Here is a 21,114-nt window from a genome sequence, read left to right as displayed (position 1 = left end):
CGACCTGAAAACTACAAAGAATTATATAATTTGCGTCATTCAAGGGCAAGGAATGTTATTGAGAGGGCATTTGGATTGTTAAAAAAACGATGGAGCATATTGCGCACACCATCCTTTTTTGATATTAAAACACAAGTTAGGATTATAAATGCATGTTGTATCTTGCATAATTTTATTAGAACTGAGCAAGCAGCTGATCCAGTTCTAAAAGCTCAAGATTTACAATTTTTAGCATCTGTGGACTCAGAGTTGTTAAATTGTTCAACAAGAGAGGAAAATGAAAATAACTCTGATGGGATTACATCTGTTCAAGCTACTGCCGAATGGACAGCATTTCGTGATACATTGGCATTGCATATGTTCCATGATTACCAAGCTCAGATAGTTGCCAATACTTCTTAATCGAATATTAGTTGTTTTTCTTAGCATGTTATCTTTAACGTCTCAGTTAATAATTTTGTCAATGACATTATTGCTACGAAATGCATTAAGTTTTTAAATTTTATGGAATGCCCCGGTTTTCAGATTTTGGTTTGATTATATTGTCTTAATGAATGCTAATACTCTGATTCTTGATATGCATGCTATGAAATGCATTAGTTTTTATATTTTATGGAATGCCCTGGTTTTCAGATTTTAGTTTGATTATATTGTCTTAGTGAATGTTAATACTCTGATTCTTGATATGCATGCTATGAAATGCATTAGTTTTTATATTTTATGGAATGCCCCGGTTTTCAGATTTTGGTTTGATTATATTGTCTTAATGAATGCTAATATTCTGATTCTTGATATGCATGCTATGAAATGCATTAGTTTTTATATTTTATGGAATGCCCTGGTTTTCAGATTTTCTTATTAGATTTAGTTTCCTGAATTGAGTATTTACATCATGATGTTGCCTTCTGGAGTGTTATAATTTACTTACTCAGTATAATGATCATCCAGTAAGCTGGATTTACCATCAAATTGTTTCAGTTATGAGTTCCAAAGTTAGTTCATAGTTTTTCTAGGGGAACAAATCATTTGTAATGGGATAGTCGTGTGATGGTGGAGATACAAGTTTCACGGAAGGAAAGCAAACGATTGTAACCTAAATGCATTGTCACAGACCTACATTGCCATCTTTAAAAAGTAAAACCATGTGCATATTTAAACAAGCTGGTAATTTCATGAACATGCCTGGGTGCGCTGGCTCCAAAATATGTCTTCAACATGTTGCTGCCAAACCGTGTCTTCAGTGCACATTGCAGAATGATTTCAATGTGCTGAATCATCATGAATGGCAAGAATGCTTTGATGCTTCATTCCAGGCACATAATGTTGTACTTGATTGCGTGCCCGAGCACATTTATCCGTTGTCTGTTGGTATATTGCTGTTGTTTTCTTGTTAATAGAATAAAATGATCCAAACAATTGTATGACTCAAATCCATCCCTCTTTTTCAGGTAGTTGGCAAAAAGTATATTGCTTAGTGAATGTTAATACTCTGATTCTTGATATGCATGGGTTTACGAATGACTTAAAATTTCAATTAATATTTGTTTAATGTTAGGAGCAATGGAAGGATCCGATAGAAAACCAGTATGCAAACAAAAACCAAGGAGAAAGAAAGAGAACCAAGAAATTGAAAATGAAGGAGATGAAAATAATTATTTTAGATGGAATGTAGATATGGAACGTGCTTTGGCTGACATACTTCGTGAAGAACGAAGATTGGGTAACAAAGGAGATGGTGGTTGGAAGACAGCTGCTTATAATTCTGCTGCATCTATATTATCTGCTCAATTTGATATTCATGTAACTGCTGATAACATTCGAAATCGTGTGAAGTCTTGGAAAAAGTTCTATGCAATTGTGAGTGATATACTAAGTCAAAGTGGATTTAGTTGGGATGCAACCAAGAAGATGATAAGTGTAGATGAAGATCATGTCTGACAAGAGTACGTGAAGGTATGACAAATTCATTATTTTTCTTTTGTGTGTGTGATATTATTTTAACTCTTCTTATACTTACGGTTTGCTTTTTTGATTTTTATGTTTTGATTGGTAGTCACATAGTGGCGCTAAAAGTTTTCGTTGGAAGGTCATTCCAAATTGGGATGATATAGTGGATTTGTGTGGCAAAGATAGAGCCACGGGTGAGGGTGCTGAAACAGGTGTGGAAGCTGTTGAGATTATGACTCCTCCGCATAATGAAACTAATCATATTGATTTGGATGGTGATACGCAAGGTTTAGAAGATATTGAAATTATTAATGATATATCACCTACTTCAGCCAATGTTCAGAAGACTCAAAGTAAGAGAAAACCAACAAATTTTGTTGATGTGCCTCATACAAAGAAAAAACCAACCACCCCTAAAGATATGATTGCAGATTCACTTGCCAAGATGGCTTCATCCTTTCAAGAATATATTTGTGCAGACACAAAGAAGCTTGATCCAACAGAGGTATATGATGAAGTAAATGCAATACCAGATCTCAGTGAAGAAGAACAAATCAAAGCATGTGCTTGGTTGATCGAAAATGACAAGCAATTTCTCATGTTGAAGACACTCCCAGTCGAGAAGAAAAAGAATATGGTATTATTGTTTACTTCACGAGGCGCATAGGATTATTTTCATTATATTTCCCATTTTAGTTTTCCAGTAAGATTTTAGTTAGAATAAAAGCCTTGATGAGATTACGTTGGTTGGTCTCATTTCGGCTTCTGCACAATTAGGTGCGTCTAAGTATGCTAATTGGGTTCGAGACATTAACCTTGATGATTTTTTCAGGGAGTGAGGGAAAGAAACGTATTTTCTCATAGCTCAATGATTTTTGTTTCATGACATTAACCTTGATGATTTATAACCAGTTTAACATTTTTATTCAAATTTGTATTCCTCTATTTAATACAAATTCTAGAGAATATCCAAACAATGAAATTTGGAATTCCCTTCATTTTGTAATTTCTATGTATCCAACATCCAAACGATGAAATTTCAATTAACGGGAATTTAATTACTGTCAATTGTAATTCCCATCATTTAAAATTCTGTGATAATTTAGAAATTCTTCATCCAAACACAATGTAAAGGATTCAGATTGCTTGAAAAAAAACCCTGGAAGGGTAAAGCATAAATATTGTACTCAATACCAATGGATGATATGAATTGCCTTAGTGAGTACTATCATTATGATATTGTTGCAACATACTAAAATCTCTTGATATTATTAAATTGGAACTCCTGAAGAGTCAAGAGAGATTATAAAGTGTTGAGAGAAATATTGTTTCGAATTGCAGAATCGAACAATATGCCGACACGAATCTTATCCATGATGTTTATAAAGAATCATATGGATTGAAGATTATGAGTTGAATACTCAAATTATTTAGACACTAAGAATGATCATTTATCTTCGTGAAGGTAAAGGTAAATTGATATTTGGTCCAGAAGTACCACATTTTAGTGAAGTATATGTTTTATTGTATTTGGCACAATACGTTGAATGAAATAAAACTTATCTATTAATATCTCTGAGAAATTACATACACATGAGTTAAAACAAACAAACAGGAGGGAACCTTCCCAATGGTTGCTCATGTGAAGCCTCAGTACTCGGAAGTACCCCAAAAAGGGAAGGCACCAAAGGTTGATTATTTGGAGCCTCAGTACTTGGTGAAACTCCAGACGGTTGAGACAATGGGTGTCTTTGGAATAAAGACTTGAACCCCTGATTGTCATTTTGAGTCCGACCTTCGGATTCCAGTAGCTGTTTCAGCTTTCTTTTCATGCTCGTCGAGTAATTATTTCCAAGCATGTGTAACACTCTATTCTCGTGCTTGAGCCCTCTAATCTCTTGTTTAAGACTTGCCACCTTAGTCATCAATGATTCAACTTGGTGAGTTCGAGCAAGTAGGAGTTGACCCATATTAGAAACAGAGCCCGCACACTGAATACTGAGAGCCAAAGAGTCTTGAACAATCAACTCATCAGACCGGTTTGAAAGGATTCTGTTATCCTTGGGAGTGAGAAGATTCCTAGGTACCATTGTAGCGGTTAGGTCATTCTTCATCACAGAGTCCCCAACCGTAAGAGGACCATTAGAAGATAAGAAGGACGGGCGCCATATATTATCCTGACGCGGCTCGTCTATACCACTCTTAAGACTCAAATCTAAGCAAATGTTAGATAGGCAATCCATTTTTCAAAAATGATAAAGGAAAAAGGAGGTCAGATAAAATCTCAAAAGTGCAAGAAAGGGAAAATTCTACATGCAGTAGTTTTTCAAGCATACATTTTGAGCACAATTGATGCCTCTATGAAAGAATGAACAACATGGCCACTTGTTCAAAAATTGAAGAGACACCGCTCTCCGAATTTCAAAAGCCAAATTTTCAGGATAAAGTTCGAGAACATTTCTTAGACGCAATCTCAGCTTTTAGATATCACGTACAATTTTGTGAAAGATCTCTGATAAAGTTGAAAACATGTGAATCTTACTATTCTAATTACACCACAGTTGCTAACAAGAATAAAAGCACATCACCCCTACCTATTATTGGGAAATCCCTATATATGTTGACCTCTATCTTCCATAACAAGACAAACCTACAAAAATATCTAACTCTTATTCCTCTCCGAGAATGCATCTTCAACAAAGCATCTCGAAATACTCAGTTTTCTTCCTCTTCAAGAATACCTATTCAAATAAGTCACACCAGAGCAAGAATATCTCATATCATCAGGGACGAGAGCAAAAGTATCTCATATCATGCAATTTTCCTGTCTTTTTCTTTGTCCTTATTCTCTCCTGGATGACTAAGGAGAAAGAAAGCAATCAATCGGAACTTGAAATCAAATTTCCAATAAGGAACCGACTACCTGGAAACTTTCCTGATTGCTTACCTAGCATTGCTCTCGAGTACTTATTTTCAAACTGCTGATATGATGATTGGAGCTGCCAAGCATGATGAGTCACTGAGAAATGATGTTCTGAAGGACCTTTCAAATGCAAGGTTTGCATTCTACTCCTACATCAGAGGACAAATACTGCAAGAGAAGATGCCAAATCTGCATATGGAAAATATCACTTCTGCAAGGGGAACAAATAAGGCAAGTGAAAATGATACATTGAAGCATGTGAAGACAAGCACAACAAAACATGAACTGATTCATCCCTGACGGAGCCAAAGATCACTTGTCATATGGAGTTGCTAGTGGTTCCATTTCATTCAAGGACTAGTCCCAAGGATCTTGAAGAAATCACAAGTCCGATTCAAGATCAAGTGTCCACCACCCTTAAATCAAAGTCCGCTCTAGATAAAATGAGTAAATTCAAACCTTTGGTGCAAGTCTAGCAGAAAGTCCTATAGCCCAATTCAAGAAAAAGCCTGTGGAAAGTTAACAACAAGTAAAGCACCTCTTTTTGCAACTCTCCCTGCTAAGAGACTAAAGCAGAAGGATCAATGATCAGCCTAAAGAATTTGAAATCAGGGGGAGCATCCAAAACAAATCAAGATTTTAACTAGTCAATTGAAGGCTTGTGGCCATCCAAGAGGGAGTGTTGTAATCTTATAAGTCATTCAATGTGTGGATGGCCAACCCACTACAATTCTACAAGTTTGTCCACTAATCCACTTGTTGTCTCATCCGTCCATATAAAATCACACACAAAAACACAAAAGCCTTACGGCTGAAAAGAGAGAAAAGAAAGAAGGAAGAAGAGAGAAGCCACAAGGCTCACGACAGAGAGAAGAAAAAGAGAGGAGAGAATACAGAGAATTATATTTGTAATCTTATTACTTCAGATTATAAATGAAAGCATCACTGCTGCTCCGAGGACGTACTTTAGTCACACTGATTGTAAAGGAACCTCGTAAATTTTGTGTCTTGTTTATTTATTCCACTGCACACACTGTTGATTTTACAACAAAAAGATCATTTTTGCCACTGCCTTTTGGCTGTCGAAAAGACGAAATGGAATCCTCTCCGAATCTTCTTTGAGAGAATCTTAGAAATTCTTAAATCGTACCCATTTATCGTACTATCAATCTTCGTCGAATGCTGTCCAATTATTCACTTTCTCCGAATTTTAGTTCACTCCCCAAAAGTCAATAGGTTCTTCTTGTCCACAAAAAATCACATTCAAATCATTTCATCAAAACACAAAAAATAAAGAAAGAAAACTACAAGAGGAAGAAGACCAAGACCCAGTTGGATCCACCAACCCATTTTCTCTCAACAACCTTCATTTCTGATTCTCCAATTCTCTCTCTACTTCTTCAAAGAGGAGAGAGAGAGAAAGAGAGAAGAGAGGGAGGGAGGTAGTGAAAGTAAAGCGCCGCAAAACAACCAACAATGGCTACAGTCACCACCATCTCCAACTTCTACACTTCTCACTCTCAATTTCCCCCTTCACCAAACACCCCCCGCCATTTCTCTCTCTCTCCAAAAAGCTTCACTTTCACCAACATCTCGCGCACTAACATCACCGCAACTCCCTCCCTCCAACTCACCACCTCCCGCCTCCACCGATCCCCGCTCGCCGCCGCCGCATACGGCGGTGAGCCCCCATCAGGCGGAGGTGGACACGGCGGAAGTGGAGGTAATAACAATGACGGTGATGGAAGTGGTGAGGACCGAGATCGAAACAAGGCGGAGGCCCTGGCGGCAATGGCCGAGGCTGGGAGGTCGTCGGAGAGTCTGCCGAAGGACTTGGCGGCGGCTATAGAGGCGGGGCGGGTGCCGGGGTTGATTGTGAAGAGGTTCTTTGAGCTGGAGAAGTCGGCGGTGTTCAGGTGGTTGCTTGGGTTTGATGGGTTCAAGGAGCGGTTGCTTGCGGACGACTTGTTCTTGACTAAAGTTGGCATCGAGTGCGGCGTTGGGATATTCACCAAGGTCCACGCTTTTCATTTACTCTCTTCCTTTTACGAGACAAAATAGTGATTTTCGCCCCCCCATTTTCTCGCCTCCCCATGTTATGTCACTTGATTTAGTATGATTTATTAAGAGTAAAATTCTTCTTAATAGAATTTGATGATCAAATTTGCATTTGGTTATTGTTGTTGATGCCAAAAATATAACAAAGTCATAATTCTTAGAATTTTGAGAGGAAGAGGCATCAACCATTCTTATTTGGGACAATTTACATGTAAGGGGTTTACTGCCATGTGGCGTCTTTTATCCAATAATGCATTGCCATGTGCTGCCAAGGACGGCACGTGACGGTGAACCCGTTCCGTGTAAGTCCTTCTCTCTCCACATAGATGGTGTCCCTATAATGCATTGAATATCCTTGACTTTTGAACATGAAGTACAATTTGGAGTATCTCTTAGTATGGATGTAAGCTCTTTCCATGTTGCTCATTTTTCAGACTGCTGCAGAATTGGAGCGGCGCCGAGAAAATTTTACCAAAGAACTGGATTTTGTTTTTGCGGATGTGGTATGTCTCTTGTATAAATAAGAGCTTTGATTTCATTGTGCTATATAACGGAAAATTATCATCGCAAATCAAAGTAGTTTCCATCTGCTTCGTAGATGAGCAGTTTATACAAGTGGTGTTTGTAAATTTAGCGCAACAATCCTCTGAAACGCTTTGGCAGAATCTGAGATATGCCATATGATATAAAGTTAGAAATAAATAAGTTAAACTAGGAAATTCTGCCTTTCAGCGAAGCATGTTCTTTATTTTGGGTCATGGATTGGAATGGATGCAGAAAACTATCTTTGTTCGTATTGAGCTCAATGCAAACTATTGTTAGCAACCTTATGTGCAATTTGTGCACTTCCAATTACGGAATCATTGAATCATATTCATGTATTTGGTCATTTTTACTCTTCTTTTTTATTTACTTCATGCCCTTTTGTTTTTTCAATCAGTAGATTTAGTTTTCCGTTTGTTGTCATAAGCTTTAATATATGTCAAGCTATGAGTTGCTTTGAGTGCAAAATTCTGCAGTGATCCTTCAACTTTCTAGCAGAAGTCTTTTGGTCCAATTCATGCTATATGTTCTTGCCTTCCTTTTCTGGTAGTGTTTCTGTTTTTGGTTTGTTCCACCTTTTTTCCATTTGACCCAAACGGATATTTTTTCTTTTCTTTTTAAAACTTAGGTGATGGCCATCATAGCTGATTTTATGCTTGTCTGGCTTCCCGCTCCTACTGTTTCACTTCGACCACCTCTTGCTGTCAGCGCAGGCCGTATTGCTAAGTTCTTCTATGGGTGTCCGGATAATGCTTTCCAGGTTATTTCTTTTGTCATTATTTTTGGCTTTACAAGTTACCACTTTATCATATAGTATAACTATAACATCATGTGAGTCATCAATATTGCCTGCAGGTAGCTTTGTCTGGAACATCTTACTCACTCTTACAGAGAATAGGCGCAATAGTGGTATGTGATTTTGTGTTATGTCATCTAAAATTATTTGACGTTATGGCGCATTGGAGTTTATAGTATTTTGATCGTTTTATTCAGAGAAATGGAGCTAAACTATTTGCAGTCGGGACTGGTGCATCTCTGGTAAGTGAAACACCTTACATGTTTCGAAATGCCTTAGCTTTAGCATTTCTTAGAATATTCTGTAACATATACGCAAGTAAAACATTGTGGCTGTCCTCTTTATTTTACCTGTTATCAAGAACTTTTCATGTGACATTAGAACACTGAAGATGGCCAAAGCTTCCCGTACGATACTTGATATTTGTTCTATCTTGGTTGGAAACAATGGAATTTTCAGCAATCATCAAATACTTTCCATACTTTTTAAGTTATGCAGAGAAACTATATCAGCTTTTGTTTGGCATATAAACTAAATCCACTAGCATTTGTACTAAACATGCCAGATACTTATGCAGTATATGTCTATCAAAATTTTCTTTCTTTACTCAAAATTAAAATCCATTATTGATTCTAATTTAATGATCACACCACTGGTTGTTTGAGCTTTGCTTGTCTAAAATTAAATCTAATCAGGACTCGATTTTGGCAAACTTAAATTAAGCCATTGGTAGAACTCCATTAGTTTTAATGCTGTATCAACATTCAAGTACGGTAAAGTTGCAAATTTCCTTTTCTCCAACTAATATACAAAGGCACCAACTTCTCGAACCACTCTGAGAATTTATTCACCATTTTGAGGCTCTGGTGTGCTTTATAGTCATTGAAAGTAATGTAATTCTCAATTACTGTCTGCAATATTATACATTCAGAGAAAGAAATGGGAGTTTTGGTACATTACTAGATTGTTTTTGTCTCGTGTTATCGTTGCAGAATGTACATATGAAGTGTTCTTCCAATTTTGATTCTCTTCTCGTATTCGACTTTGTTATATTGTTGACATGGTTAGTTGCCGTTTGGTGTCATATGATGGATTACAATTTTGATTAAAAATCATTTCAGGTTGGTACGGGTGTAACCAATGCATTGATTAATGCACGAAAAGCTATCGATAAATCTTTTGCTGGTGAAGCAGAGGATGTTCCCATATTGTCAACTAGTGTGGCCTATGGAGTTTATATGGCGGTTTCTAGCAATCTAAGGTACAAGGGCTTTTCCAGATTTAAGTATTCTACTTATTCTTTACTCTAACCTTCACGAACCGTTAGTTTAGGCCATTAACAAACATTTCTGTACTGACTGATGCATAAAGAATTTCAAGGCTTTAAATACTGTCATAATCATGGAGAATCGTATCTTTTCAAAAAAACCATTTGTGGCATTTCTAGATAGAACTGGGGCCTTTCTGGTTATCATGAAGCTTTGGGTCGTAAGCATATGACTAAAGAGAAACAAGCTCTTCTAACTATTTGAATCCATATATTGTCTCCAAGAACGTGGTAACGGAAGAAACCGTTCACAAAATTCTTGCAACAGCAATGTATGTGAAAGGATATCTTAAAATACAATCCGAGTATCTTTAACTCCTCAACTTGTATCGTGAAGATGCACATTCTTGTTTACGTGTCTGAACTATAGTCAGTGATGTGTTTGAAGAATCTGGAAATTCATCATAGCTTAATTAGTCCAACCGTGCATGATGAAATCTCTTTTCATTCAAAGGTACCAAGTTCTTGCCGGAGTAATTGAACAACGCCTTCTAGAACCCTTGCTGCACCAACACAAGCTTATACTGAGTGCAGTGTGCTTTGCTGTTCGAACTGGCAACACGTTCTTGGGTTCCTTGATGTATGATCTGAGTTCTCCTTGAATGCCATTTTATTTGTTTCTTGTGCTCTGAGTCTTCATATTCTCATAAGGTTCTTTGTATTGTGGAACAGGTGGGTCGATTATGCACGTTGGATTGGAATTCAAAAGATCCGAGAGTAGAGCGCACGGCAGATAACCAGTCACATGATTGTTGTAAGTAAATTGGTGTTGGATATTGATTTCATTTTACGGAATTACAGATTGTAAATCAATGGAATTATACGGGTGCTTTTGGTTTGGTTCATCCTACGCAGTGCAAAAGAAAGAAAATGAAATTTTCCTTCATACTTTAGATGTCAGAGTCAACTGCCGGAGAAAACCCTAATTGCAGTAACAGACACCACAGTGGCAGTGTACTCGTCCAATGGAAGTCCTCAAACAAGATAGCTTGTGAGAGTGAAGTAGGATAAGTGCCAACTCAACTCAACACAAACATATATCCTCTTAGAGAACAGAAGTTAAAAATCGCGCACGAATCTAAGCCCCAAAACAATCTGATGACACTCCCAACACCGGAAGAATGCACTAATAATTCATGATTATTCAATCAACAAGCATATAAATTCAGTATTGACTATCGATATATCGTTGATATTATTTGATTCTACCGATGTTTCAAAAGCAACCAACCGTGTCTTGAAAGAGGGACGCTACACGGGGCTTTTCTAACCAACTAGTGTCTTTCCTTCTATCTATTAGGCCAATAATCCACTAGGCAAGTGATACCAAACCAAGTCTCATCTAAAATCACAAATCAGTATAAATTCAACATCGTCGGAACCACTCAAAGGGCACTCAGATCACGCGCAGGTGCTTCGACCACCGCAGCAAGTACAAGGAATCATTTCTCTAACATGTCTGCCAGCATAGCGCATTATATTTCTTCATAAAATATCAGAAATCTGCAATCCAACCAACCATATATCAAACGAGTGCCCATCTATGTGAGACAGTGAGAGAAACAGAAAGGAACAAGGTGGCTAAACAAAATGTGGGAAACGTAAGCATTGACAAACACACATGTATGGGCATCTCAGATATGACCAGGTTGCTACTTTCTTCAAGACTTTTGAGAGTTACGACCTCACCCCCCACGACCATGTTGATTACAATCCCATCTGCATGTATTTATACAAAGTTGTCGCAAGAGAGCAAAACCCCATTAATATGCAACTAACAAAGTAGTACAACTTTGTAGGACAAACCTCCAGCCAAACAAGTTGTCATACGCCTCGTATATGTTTCCTGCACAGAGGATTGTAAGGAAGGAAGCTATATACATGAGAAAATAGAAGGGACGTGGCATGGAATGCATAAAGTAGCAAAACCACATGCGGTCCCAAGTTAACAACTGTTATAACACAGAATTCGGTCATTAACGACCTTGAACATGGCACAACAAGAGTAACTGTCAGCATAAACGGATGCATGAAATTGTGGTACATCTAAGTCCAATTCGCAAAGGAAGAATGACAACTGTACCTTCTTTGTCGGTAACTCGTAATTTATAAGAACACGAGCTGCTATAGGTGACTCCCCAGAAGCAAGCAGCGGAAGGCATGCATCTGTTGCAACTATCATATGAGATTTTTGTTCATCTTTCACAGACTCACTATCAACTGCTGGTTGAGCACTGACTTCTGGGTTCCACCTCATTGTTGCTTGCCGAAATTCTCTAATATTAAAGAACGGTCTGCTTCAGCAAGGTCAGTGTACTGGGATACAAGATATGATGCACGGGCTATATTAGATACACTAACGGTAATTGGAAATTCAAGTTCAACATCTCGAAACATGGGTAATGAAGTTTTAACCATTAAGCATAATAATCAAAGCACACTGCAAAGTTGAGCCAGGTCCGATTACAGCTCCTTTCTGGCAACTACCATACTAGAAGGCAACTCAATTCCAAACTCTTACAGGAGCTTACGTTAAGGGTGGGACACCTTGGTTATAACTGGAATGAAGAAACCTGCTCATAATCGAATCATGCATTCCTAATAAAACTAGAACTCCTCGATTATAAGTGAACATTCCAACTAGCAAAGGTCGATAGAAAACAAGAAGAAACTCTAATGCAGTTCTTCCTCCTCGCAATCTAACTTAACCATTGAATACTCTTTGGTCGAGCACCAAGCCCACACCAAAGCTTCTTCCAATGACCAATCTCTTCCCATTTTTTTTATCAGAATGAAGGGGGACATGGTCCTAATACTTTATTCATTGCACATTGTCAAATTCATACCCTTTTGCCTATCAATCAACATGATTCATAAGTTATGGAACACAACTGAGTTCACAAAAGTCACAAAAAACCCGGGGTTATTCACCTTGGGTCGAAGCATATTGAGGCTTTTCGACACCATTAGCTGCTCATGTACATAAATTTTAAGAACTGAATCAAAAAATAACACTGTATGAGGGAATGGCTAATGAGTGTGGGTGGAAGAAGAAAAGTTGAAAATTTACCAGAGAAGTCAAAGAGATAAAGGGGACATTGGCGACGGCGGAGCAGACGGCGTCGAGCTCGTCTCGGGAGCTGCAGCAGACCACCATGGGCAACCCCGGACGCCTACCCGCCAGGCCCAATAGGTCCATCAACGTCTCCTGCACAATTAAATTTCACAACTCTTAACTCCCAGTGGTCAAAAATCTCAATTGTTACGCAGATGGGCGCGGAGAAATTACCATCTTGAAATGGTGTCTGTCGACGGCGAGGTAGAAGTGGTGCTGCGGGCTGAAGGAGAGTGAAACGGAGGAGACAGGGTTTCAATAGCTGCATCCACCGCCATGGACGAGGATTTTTCGGAGGTGATACAGGGCGGGAGGGTGCCGGGGTTGATTGTGAAGAGGTTCTTTGAGCTGGAAAAATCCGTGGTGTTCAGGTGGTTGTTTGCATTTGATACCGAGTGCGGTGTTGGAATATTCACTAATTTTCTTTTTTGAATAACTTCACTAATATTTATGGAAAATGTTATTGGCACTTCTCATTCTACACTCCTGATAGTATTTTTCTTTCTTAATATAGAAAATTTAGAGTGTAGAATGAGATTTTTACAATGCCAATAACAATTCCCATTTATATATACATATATATCCCAAGAATGGAAGGAGATCCTCTCCGGATCTCTTCCACCAAAGCTATCGGATTAGGTGATATAGATCTTCGAAATTTTATCCAACGGTCGAAAATTATTATAATAGTATTTAAGGGACCAAAACAAAAGGTCGTTGGATGAAATTTCAAAAGTCCGGATCACTTGATCCAGTAAACTTGGTGAAAGATCCAGAGAAGGTGAGATAGGGGGTTCGTTTACTTCTTATGAATAATTGATTTAAATTTCATTTCAGTTTCTATCTTTTAGATCATCTTTGCTAATTTCATCTTCTTGAAAAGAAAAAAAACAGTTAATTTTGAGTGTGTGAAGTATTGGAACCTTTGTGGCTTTGACTAAATTGCTTTTGGAATATGTGAATACAACATCTCTTCCTATGCAATTCACATAGTACAGTTGCCAAATTTTATAAAGTATTGAGAAGCTTAGTTCTGCCAAAGGTTTTATGCTGTGAATGTAGATGCTGTTAGTTTTTTGCCTAAATTGTTTTTGGGATATGTGAATACAGCATCTCTTCCTGTGCAATTCACATATTACAATTGCCAAGTTTTATAAAGTATTGGGAATTGTTAAGCTTGATTGTGCCAAAGGTTTTATGTTGTGAATGTAGACGATGCACGTCTATATTCTCTATCTAGGATTTTATTTAATAACATGATATATGCAATTCTTCTATATGAAATAACATGATATCTGCTTCCCGGGAGTGCTTATTATTCTCAAACATCAATCTATGATGAATTCTTAGAGTGCAAGTATATACAAGTTATTAAAACAATATTCTGTGTTTGTTTTCTTCCTCATTGGTCAGTTTTATTAATGCGTTGATGTGTAAACATCATGTAAATTTATGCTAACCTTTTAGTAGTCGAATAAGGATGCGTCGACACTGAGTCCTGCCACCAAGGTGTTGGTGGTGTTGAGAAATCGAAGCATGGCTTGTTGCCTGTGAGCAAACAAGCACTGATGAATGCGGATTTTTGGTCTATGCTCCTCAAACCATAGAATGTAATGTCAGTATTTTAGTTCTAAACAGTTTGCACAACACAAAGTGTCTAACTTACGAATTGAACAGTTTGAAGAGAGTTTTGTTCTGCCAGTTGAAGATTGCATCATCCTAGAATAATGGAGTTGAAGAATTTGAACTTGTCCTCGTATAGTTGTGACTATAAGGATGTCAAATGGGTGCAAGTGAGTTCGGGACTACAATTGAGGCTTAGATTATTTCACGAGTCTTAAGAGATATTAGTATTTGTGATCAGTCTAGTGTGCTTAGTTAGTTAGCATTGTATTCATGTTAATCAAGTAATGAAATACAGTTTTGTCAACTCAAAACCTTCTCTATTTCAAAAGTATTATAATACAAGTACTGGATTGCTAGCTAGCTTACATTGATTAGAGGTTTATTGTATGGCTAATCGTGCTCCAATGCAACACCGTGCTCCATAATAAAATCGAAAGCATCGTATACATAGCCGCCCTCCTTCTCAAACGAAAGCTCCACTTTGGGCTTCGGCCTCCACAATTTTCTTGGAGCCTTGTCAACGACATGTTGGACAGATAGCTCAATTCGGACTCTCTTTTCTTTAAAGTAAAGTGCTTCAACTCATTTCACAACCGTTGTTTCCCAACAGTCAGCTGCAAGTGAACATTAAAGAAAAGGGAGTCCGAATTGAGCTTTCGTTGAAGCACTCTACTTTAAAGAAAAGGGAGTCCGAGTTGAGCTATCTGTCCAACACGTCGTCGACAGGGCTCCAAGAAAACTGTGGAGGCCAAAGCCCCAAGTGGAGCTTTCATTTGAGAAGGAAGGCGGCTACATATAAGATGCTTTCGATTTTATCATGGACCACGGTGTTGCACTAGAGCGCGATTGACCATACAATAAACCTCAAATCAATGTAAGCTAGCTAGCAATCCAATACTTGTATTATAATACTTTTGAAAACAAAGAAGATTTTGAGTTGAAAAAGTTGTATTTCATTACTTAATTAACATGAATACAATGCTAACTAACTCAGCACACTAGACTGATCACAAATACTAATATCTCTTAAGACTCATGAAATAATCTAAGCTAGTACTGAACTCACTTGCACCCGTTGACATCCTTATAGTCACAACTGTACGAGGACAAGTTCAAATTTTCTTCAACTCCACTATTCTAGGATGATGCAATCTTCAACTAGCAGAACAAAACTCTCTGCAAACTGTTCAGTTTGTAAATTAGACCCTTTGTGTTGTGCAAACTGTTCAGAACTAAAATACTGACATTATGTTCTATGATTTGAGGAGCACAAACCAAAAATTTGCATTCATCACTACTTGTTTGCTCACAGGCGGCAAGCCATGCTCCAATTTCTCAACACCACCAACACCCCGTTGATGGCAGGACTCAGTGTCGACGCATCCTTATTCGACTACGAAAAGGTTAGCATAAACTCATAAATATACACAATGTTTACACATCAATGCTTAACAAAACTGACCAATGAGGAAGAACACAAACACATAATATTGTTTTAATGACTTGTATATACTTGCACTCTGAGAATTCATCATAGATTGATGTTTGAGAATAATAAGCACTCCTAAGAACCATATATCTTCAGATAGAAGAATTGCATATATCATGTTATTAAATAAAACCCTAGCATACTAAAAATCTAATCCTAGATAGAGAAAGACTAACAGAAACATATAGCCGTGCACCGTCTACATTCACAATAAAACCTTTGTCAGAACCAAGCTTATCCATAAAATTAATTCCAAATACTTTATAAAACTTGTCAACTGTAATATGTGAATTGCACAAGAAGAGATGCTGTATTCACATATACCAAAAGCAATTTACGCAAAAAACTAACCGCATCTACATTCACAGCATGAAACATTTGGCAGAACTAAGCTTATCAATAAAAGCAATTCCCAATACTTTGTAAAATTTTATAACTGTAATATGTGAATCGCACAGGAAGAGATGTATTCACATATCCAAAAGCAATTTAAGCAATGCCACAAAGGTTCTAGTACTTCACAGACTCAAAATACCTTTTTTTCTTCAAGACAGTAAAACATATATCTGCATATGAAGCACCAAATCTAATAAGACAGTAAAACAGTAAAACAGCGTCTGTTCATCCTCCGTCATGCTAATCATGAAAATAAACAAAGAAAAAGTAACGATTTTGAATCAAACCCAATAAACAAAACGCAGAAGTGATCAAAACACAGAAGTCCAAATACCAGTAACTATCAAACGCAGAAGTGCTTCCATTCTCAAAAGTGCTTTTTCAAGAGTGTAGGATTTCAAGGTACGAATTGGGATTTTCTAGGGTTCTAGGGAGGAAGTTTTCAGATCGGATTCCATTTGATGATACGGGTAAATTGTCTCCCAAAAGCTCTAAAGCAATATCACCCGATCCGAAGGAAAAGATTGGGGCTTTAAGAATTGGGATTTTCTAGGGTTGTAGGGGGAGGAGGAAGTTTTCAGATCGGATTCCATTCGATGAAACAAGGGTAAATTGTCTCCCAAAAGCTCTAAAGCAATATCACCCGATTCGAAGGAAAAGATTGGGGCTTTAAGAATTGGGATTTTCTAGGGTTCTTCTGGAGAGAGAAAGGAAGAAAAAGATTGTGGCTTTCTATTTCCTTGCTAGATAAATTGGGATTTTTCAGGGTTGTGGGGCAGAGAAGATTGGGGCTGTTTATCTTCTTGCGATCCGGGATAGGTTGAAGAACTCGGATTGAACAGAGAGAGATAGGGAAGAGAGAGAGGAGGAGCAGGAGAGAGAATTGTACACGGAGTCCGACCAGAACACCAAACTGAACTGACTATTGGGCATTAGGTTGTAGTTATTGTGCTCTTTTTTCATCTACAGCCGTTGAAAACGTATACAAGGCACCAGATTGTGCCACGTAATAAAAAGAAAATGCCTACTGGGCTTCCGTACTAAACTTTAAGTCCTAGCTAGGGCTTGTCGTCCTAAAAGAATAGAAGGGTTTTTTTTTTTTTTTTTTTTTTAAAGGTTTGGTTCTGTGCGAAATCTGTTTTGCTTGCTGCTCCTAGCCGCCGCCTCCGCCTCCGCCTCCGCCCCCACGTAAATTATATTTAAGGTAAATCAATTCTTTGTGATTGCCTTATTGGGATCCCGAATGATTGATTTCTGATCGTTCTATTTGAATTTCAATTTCTGATAAATTAGAATTATGTTGTTGTTCTTGTTGGGACGACTGATTCGGCTACGATAATTCAGTTGTTTTGCTGTAAAAAAACTCCTAAGAGATTTTTGGTGTTGCTTTAACAAAGCTATTTTGTCTAGACTTGTGTAGATTTTTGCTCACAAACCAATTAAACTTAACATTTAGCGGTCTTACTAGCAGTGTCAGTGTCTGAGTAGACTAGTTCTCGGAAAACATGGCATTGGCATTGGCTCTCCGCTTTCGCTCTGTGGTCGGAAAGTTGGGGGCGTGCACTGGTGCTCCTGCTGCCACTAGTACTAGTGCTAGGCCATCTCCAGCGTCGGCAATACTCAACAACTTGTCCCACTACAACATTAATCAACTCCAGCAGCTGGACGACCTGTTTTCACGTCCGTCTACTTATATTCCTAAGACTAAGAAACAGAAAAAACAATACCACGAAATAAGTGACTGGCGCTCATCATCATGTCCCATTGTTGACAGAGGTAGATCGCATACTAAGCGCCGTCTTAAAACTCCGCCTGCTCTTTTCGCTGTGAAAGAGTTCAACAAGCAAAAGATTTGAACTAACTCGATCATGCTCTTTTATTTTCAGTAGCTCACGCTCACCCTCTATAAGAAAATAACTTTTGTACATTGTTCTCTCTGTGTCTCTCTTAGGGTGCCCGACTGCAATTTGCAAGGGGGATAAGGGAAAGTGTGCAGTTTCTTGCCGGCTGTCTCAACCATTTTATAATATTGGAGGCCGTTGATGCTGGTACGCCCAAGGTTTATCAAGCAATCGTTGCGGAGGCAGGCACAATGGAGCTTAGATTCTTTGGTCTTCTTCTTGCTGATGGGAGGTTTTTAAAACTAATTGATAACAGACATACAATCCCAAAGAACCCACGTACAAGAACTCCAATTGATACCAGAGGTACCGACTTAAACAACAGCATGTTACGTTGATGATCATTTCAAGTATAATTTCTTAATCTCCACTGATGCTTGTCATCTCTAATGTCGTAGCTAGTAGGTACACCTGGGCAAAAGTTCCGCTAAAGACAAGCAGATGCTTGTTGGAGGATGAAATGTTGAACACCTTGCGCGCGTTGCCTCTCCAAAAGTATTAAGTTCCGGAATTTGTTATTTTGTTGCCTTCGTATTTATTCTTTTCTTGAAAACAATAAAAGTCAAAACTTGTTTGGATTTAATATGTCTTCCTCCTTGATGTATACTGCTTACCAAACCAAGTCTCATCTAAAATCACAAATCAGTACATATTAAACATCGTCGGAACCACTCAAAGGGCACTCAGATCATGCACAATTGCTTCGACCACCACAGCAAAGTACAAGGAATGATTTCTCTGACATGTCAGCATAGCACATTATATTTCTTCATAAGATCTCAGAAATCTGCAATCCAATCAACCATATATCAAACGAGTGCCCATCTACGCGAGAGAAACAGAAAGGAACAGGGTGGCTAAATGAAATGTGGGAAACGTAATCATTGACAAACTCACATGTATGGGCATCTCAGCTATGACCAGGTTGCTACTTTCTTCAAGACTTTTGAGAGTTACTACCTCACCCCCGACGACCATGTTGATTACAATCCCATCTGCACGTATTTGTACAAAGTTATCGCAAGAGAGCATACCCCATTAATATGCAACTAACAAAGTAGTACAACTTGGTAGGACGAACCTGCAGCCAAACAAGTTGTCATACGCCTTATATATGTTTCCTGCACAGAGGATTGTAAGGAAGGAAGCATATACATGAGAAAACAGAATGTAATGCATAAGGTAGCGAAACCACATGCAGCCCCATGTTAACAACTGTTATAACACAGAATTCAATCATTAACGACCTTGAAATGGCACAACAAGAGTAACTGTCAGCATAAATGGATGCATGAAATTGCGGTACATCTAAGTCCCAATTCCCAAAGGAAGAATGAGAACTGTACCTTCTTTGTCGGTAACTCATAATTTATAAGAACACGGGCAGCTATAGGTGACTCCCCAGAAGCAAGCAGCGGAAGGCATGCATCTGTTGCAACTATCATATGAGATTTTTGTTCATCTTTCACAGACTCATTATCAACTGCTGATTGAGCACTCAATTCTGGGTTCCACCTCATTGTTGCTTGCCGAAAATGCTCTAATATTAAAGAACGGTCTGCTTCAGCAAGGTCAGTGTACTGCGATACAAGATATGATGCACGGGCTACATTAGAAACACTAACAGTAATTGGAGATCCAAGTTGTGACGTCTCTAAACATGGTTAATTGTGTTTGGCACGTTTACAACATAACCATAATAACTAACTCAAATGCAACCAAATATCACCTATTTCGATTGTTATCATTTGACCATCACTAAAAGCTTCAAATTCGATAACAGCAAATAATTATCAGTAATGGCTTGAAGTTTGACTATGAAGCACAATAATCAAAGCACACTGCAAAGTCGAGCCAGGCACGATTATCTGTCCCTTTCTGGCATTTTCTGGCAACTACCATCCTAGAAGGCAACTAAATTTCGAACTCCTACAGGACGTTATGTTAAGGGTGAGACCCCTTGGTTAAAACTGGAACGAAGATACCTGCTCATAATCCAATCACGCATTCCCAATAAAACAAGAACTCCTCTACAATAAGTGCATTCCTACTACCAAAGGTCGACAGAAAACAGGAAGAAACTCTAATGCGGTTCTTCCTCCCCACAATATAACTTAACCATTGAAGACTCTTTTGGCCGAACACCAAGCCCACACGAAAGCTTCTTCCAGTGATCAATCTTCCATTTTTTTATCTGCATTAACGGGGACACGGTCCTAATAACTTATTCATCACACATTGTCAAAATTATATACCCTTTTGCATACTAATCAACATGCTTCATAAGTTGTGGAACACAACTGAGTTCATAAAAGTTACGAAAAACCTGGGTTTATTAGCCTTGGGTCGATGCATATTGAGGCTTTTAAACACCATTAGCATTTCATGCACATAGATTTTATGTAGTGAATCAATCAAACAATAACACCGTATGAGGGAATGGCTAATGAGTGTGGGTGGAAGAAGAAAAATTGAAAATTTACCAGAGAAGCCAAAGAGATATAGGGGACGTTGCCGACGGCGGAGCTAACGGCGTCGAGCTCGTCACGTGAGCTGCAGCAGACCACCATGGGCAACCCAGGACGCCGACCCGCCACGCCCAATAAGTCCATCAACGTCTCCTGCCCGATTAAATTTCACAACTTTTGACTTCAATTAGTAAAAAAAACTCAACTTTTACGCAGATGGGTGCGGAGAAATTACCATCTTGAACTGGTGTCTGTCGACGGCGAGGTAGAAGTGGCGCTGCGGGCTGAAATGGGAAGAAGGGGAGTAAAACGGAGGAGACGGGGTTTCAAAAGCTGCATCCACCGCCATGGCCGAGGCGTCGGAGAGTCTGCCGAAGGACTTGGCGGCGGTGATATCGGCCGAGCGGGTGCCGGGGTTGATGTTGAAGAGGTTCTTCGAGCAGGAAGAGTTGGTGGTGTTGAGGTGGTTGCTTGAGTTTGATATGGACTCGATGACCCTTGTTTGGACTGAAAATGTCGCAGGCC

The 21,114-nt window shown here is 38.6% G+C and overlaps 3 protein-coding genes, 1 long non-coding RNA gene and 1 pseudogene across 8 annotated transcripts; 3 read left to right on the top strand and 2 right to left on the bottom strand.

Annotated features, from left to right (window-relative positions):
* The first annotated feature begins 1,560 nt into the window (after positions 1–1,560).
* LOC137748083 (uncharacterized) lies at positions 1,561–2,614 on the top strand. The gene is made up of 2 exons (XM_068488175.1): positions 1,561–1,857; positions 2,054–2,614. The coding sequence occupies exons 1-2, from the start codon at positions 1,561–1,563 to the stop codon at positions 2,612–2,614; spliced, it is 858 nt and encodes a 285-aa protein (XP_068344276.1).
* A 3,532-nt stretch (positions 2,615–6,146) lies between these two features.
* Positions 6,147–10,439, top strand: LOC137747223 (protein RETICULATA-RELATED 4, chloroplastic-like). Its single transcript, XM_068487293.1, has 8 exons — positions 6,147–6,886; positions 7,363–7,431; positions 8,100–8,231; positions 8,327–8,380; positions 8,465–8,509; positions 9,389–9,528; positions 10,049–10,174; positions 10,267–10,439. Exons 1-8 carry the CDS (start codon positions 6,347–6,349, stop codon positions 10,313–10,315), a joined length of 1,155 nt encoding a protein of 384 aa, XP_068343394.1. The 5' UTR covers positions 6,147–6,346; the 3' UTR covers positions 10,316–10,439.
* Positions 10,440–10,752: 313 nt separating this feature from the next.
* On the bottom strand, positions 10,753–21,066 carry LOC137747225 (uncharacterized). Of its 5 annotated transcripts, XR_011069930.1 has the most exons (7): positions 20,825–21,066; positions 20,605–20,742; positions 19,468–19,701; positions 19,203–19,242; positions 19,019–19,116; positions 18,826–18,908; positions 16,977–17,042 (listed from the first exon to the last, which is right to left on the bottom strand). XR_011069930.1 is itself a non-coding variant. In XM_068487297.1 (6 exons), exons 1-6 carry the CDS (start codon positions 20,936–20,938, stop codon positions 11,080–11,082), a joined length of 642 nt encoding a protein of 213 aa, XP_068343398.1. In that variant the 5' UTR covers positions 20,939–21,066; the 3' UTR covers positions 10,753–11,079. The 5 variants fall into 5 exon arrangements, 2 of the variants coding, with proteins under 2 accessions (XP_068343398.1, XP_068343397.1); XR_011069929.1 differs by lacking the exons at positions 16,977–17,042; positions 18,826–18,908 and adding an exon at positions 10,753–11,097 and having other exon boundaries at positions 19,203–19,336; XM_068487297.1 differs by lacking the exons at positions 16,977–17,042; positions 18,826–18,908 and adding an exon at positions 10,753–11,097.
* Positions 11,110–12,035, bottom strand: LOC137747227 (ATP-dependent RNA helicase eIF4A-like; annotated as a pseudogene).
* LOC137747228 (uncharacterized) lies at positions 17,324–18,704 on the top strand. Its single transcript, XR_011069931.1, has 3 exons — positions 17,324–17,424; positions 17,692–18,427; positions 18,520–18,704. It is a non-coding gene; the product is annotated as an uncharacterized lncRNA (long non-coding RNA).
* Positions 21,067–21,114: the final 48 nt, after the last annotated feature.

This window comes from Pyrus communis, chromosome 10 (genome assembly GCF_963583255.1).
Source record: "Pyrus communis chromosome 10, drPyrComm1.1, whole genome shotgun sequence".
Lineage (NCBI taxonomy): Eukaryota > Viridiplantae > Streptophyta > Magnoliopsida > Rosales > Rosaceae > Pyrus > Pyrus communis.
Note: the sequence above shows the minus strand (reverse complement) of the source record. Positions and strands in the feature narration are given on the sequence as shown.

Coding starts and splice junctions, on each gene's coding strand:
- LOC137748083 (XM_068488175.1), top strand. CDS start 1,561: ATGGAAGGATCCGATAGAAAACCAGTATGCAAACAAAAACCAAGGAGA. Junction 1,858..2,053: donor GGAAAAAGTTCTATGCAATT/GTGAGTGATATA, acceptor TTTGATTGGTAG/TCACATAGTGGCGCTAAAAG.
- LOC137747223 (XM_068487293.1), top strand. CDS start 6,347: ATGGCTACAGTCACCACCATCTCCAACTTCTACACTTCTCACTCTCAA. Junction 8,381..8,464: donor AGAGAATAGGCGCAATAGTG/GTATGTGATTTT, acceptor CGTTTTATTCAG/AGAAATGGAGCTAAACTATT. Junction 9,529..10,048: donor GCGGTTTCTAGCAATCTAAG/GTACAAGGGCTT, acceptor TTTCATTCAAAG/GTACCAAGTTCTTGCCGGAG.
- LOC137747225 (XM_068487297.1), bottom strand. CDS start 20,938: ATGGCGGTGGATGCAGCTTTTGAAACCCCGTCTCCTCCGTTTTACTCC. Junction 20,743..20,824: donor ACAGACACCAGTTCAAGATG/GTAATTTCTCCG, acceptor TTAATCGGGCAG/GAGACGTTGATGGACTTATT. Junction 19,117..19,202: donor GACAACTTGTTTGGCTGCAG/GTTCGTCCTACC, acceptor AAATACGTGCAG/ATGGGATTGTAATCAACATG.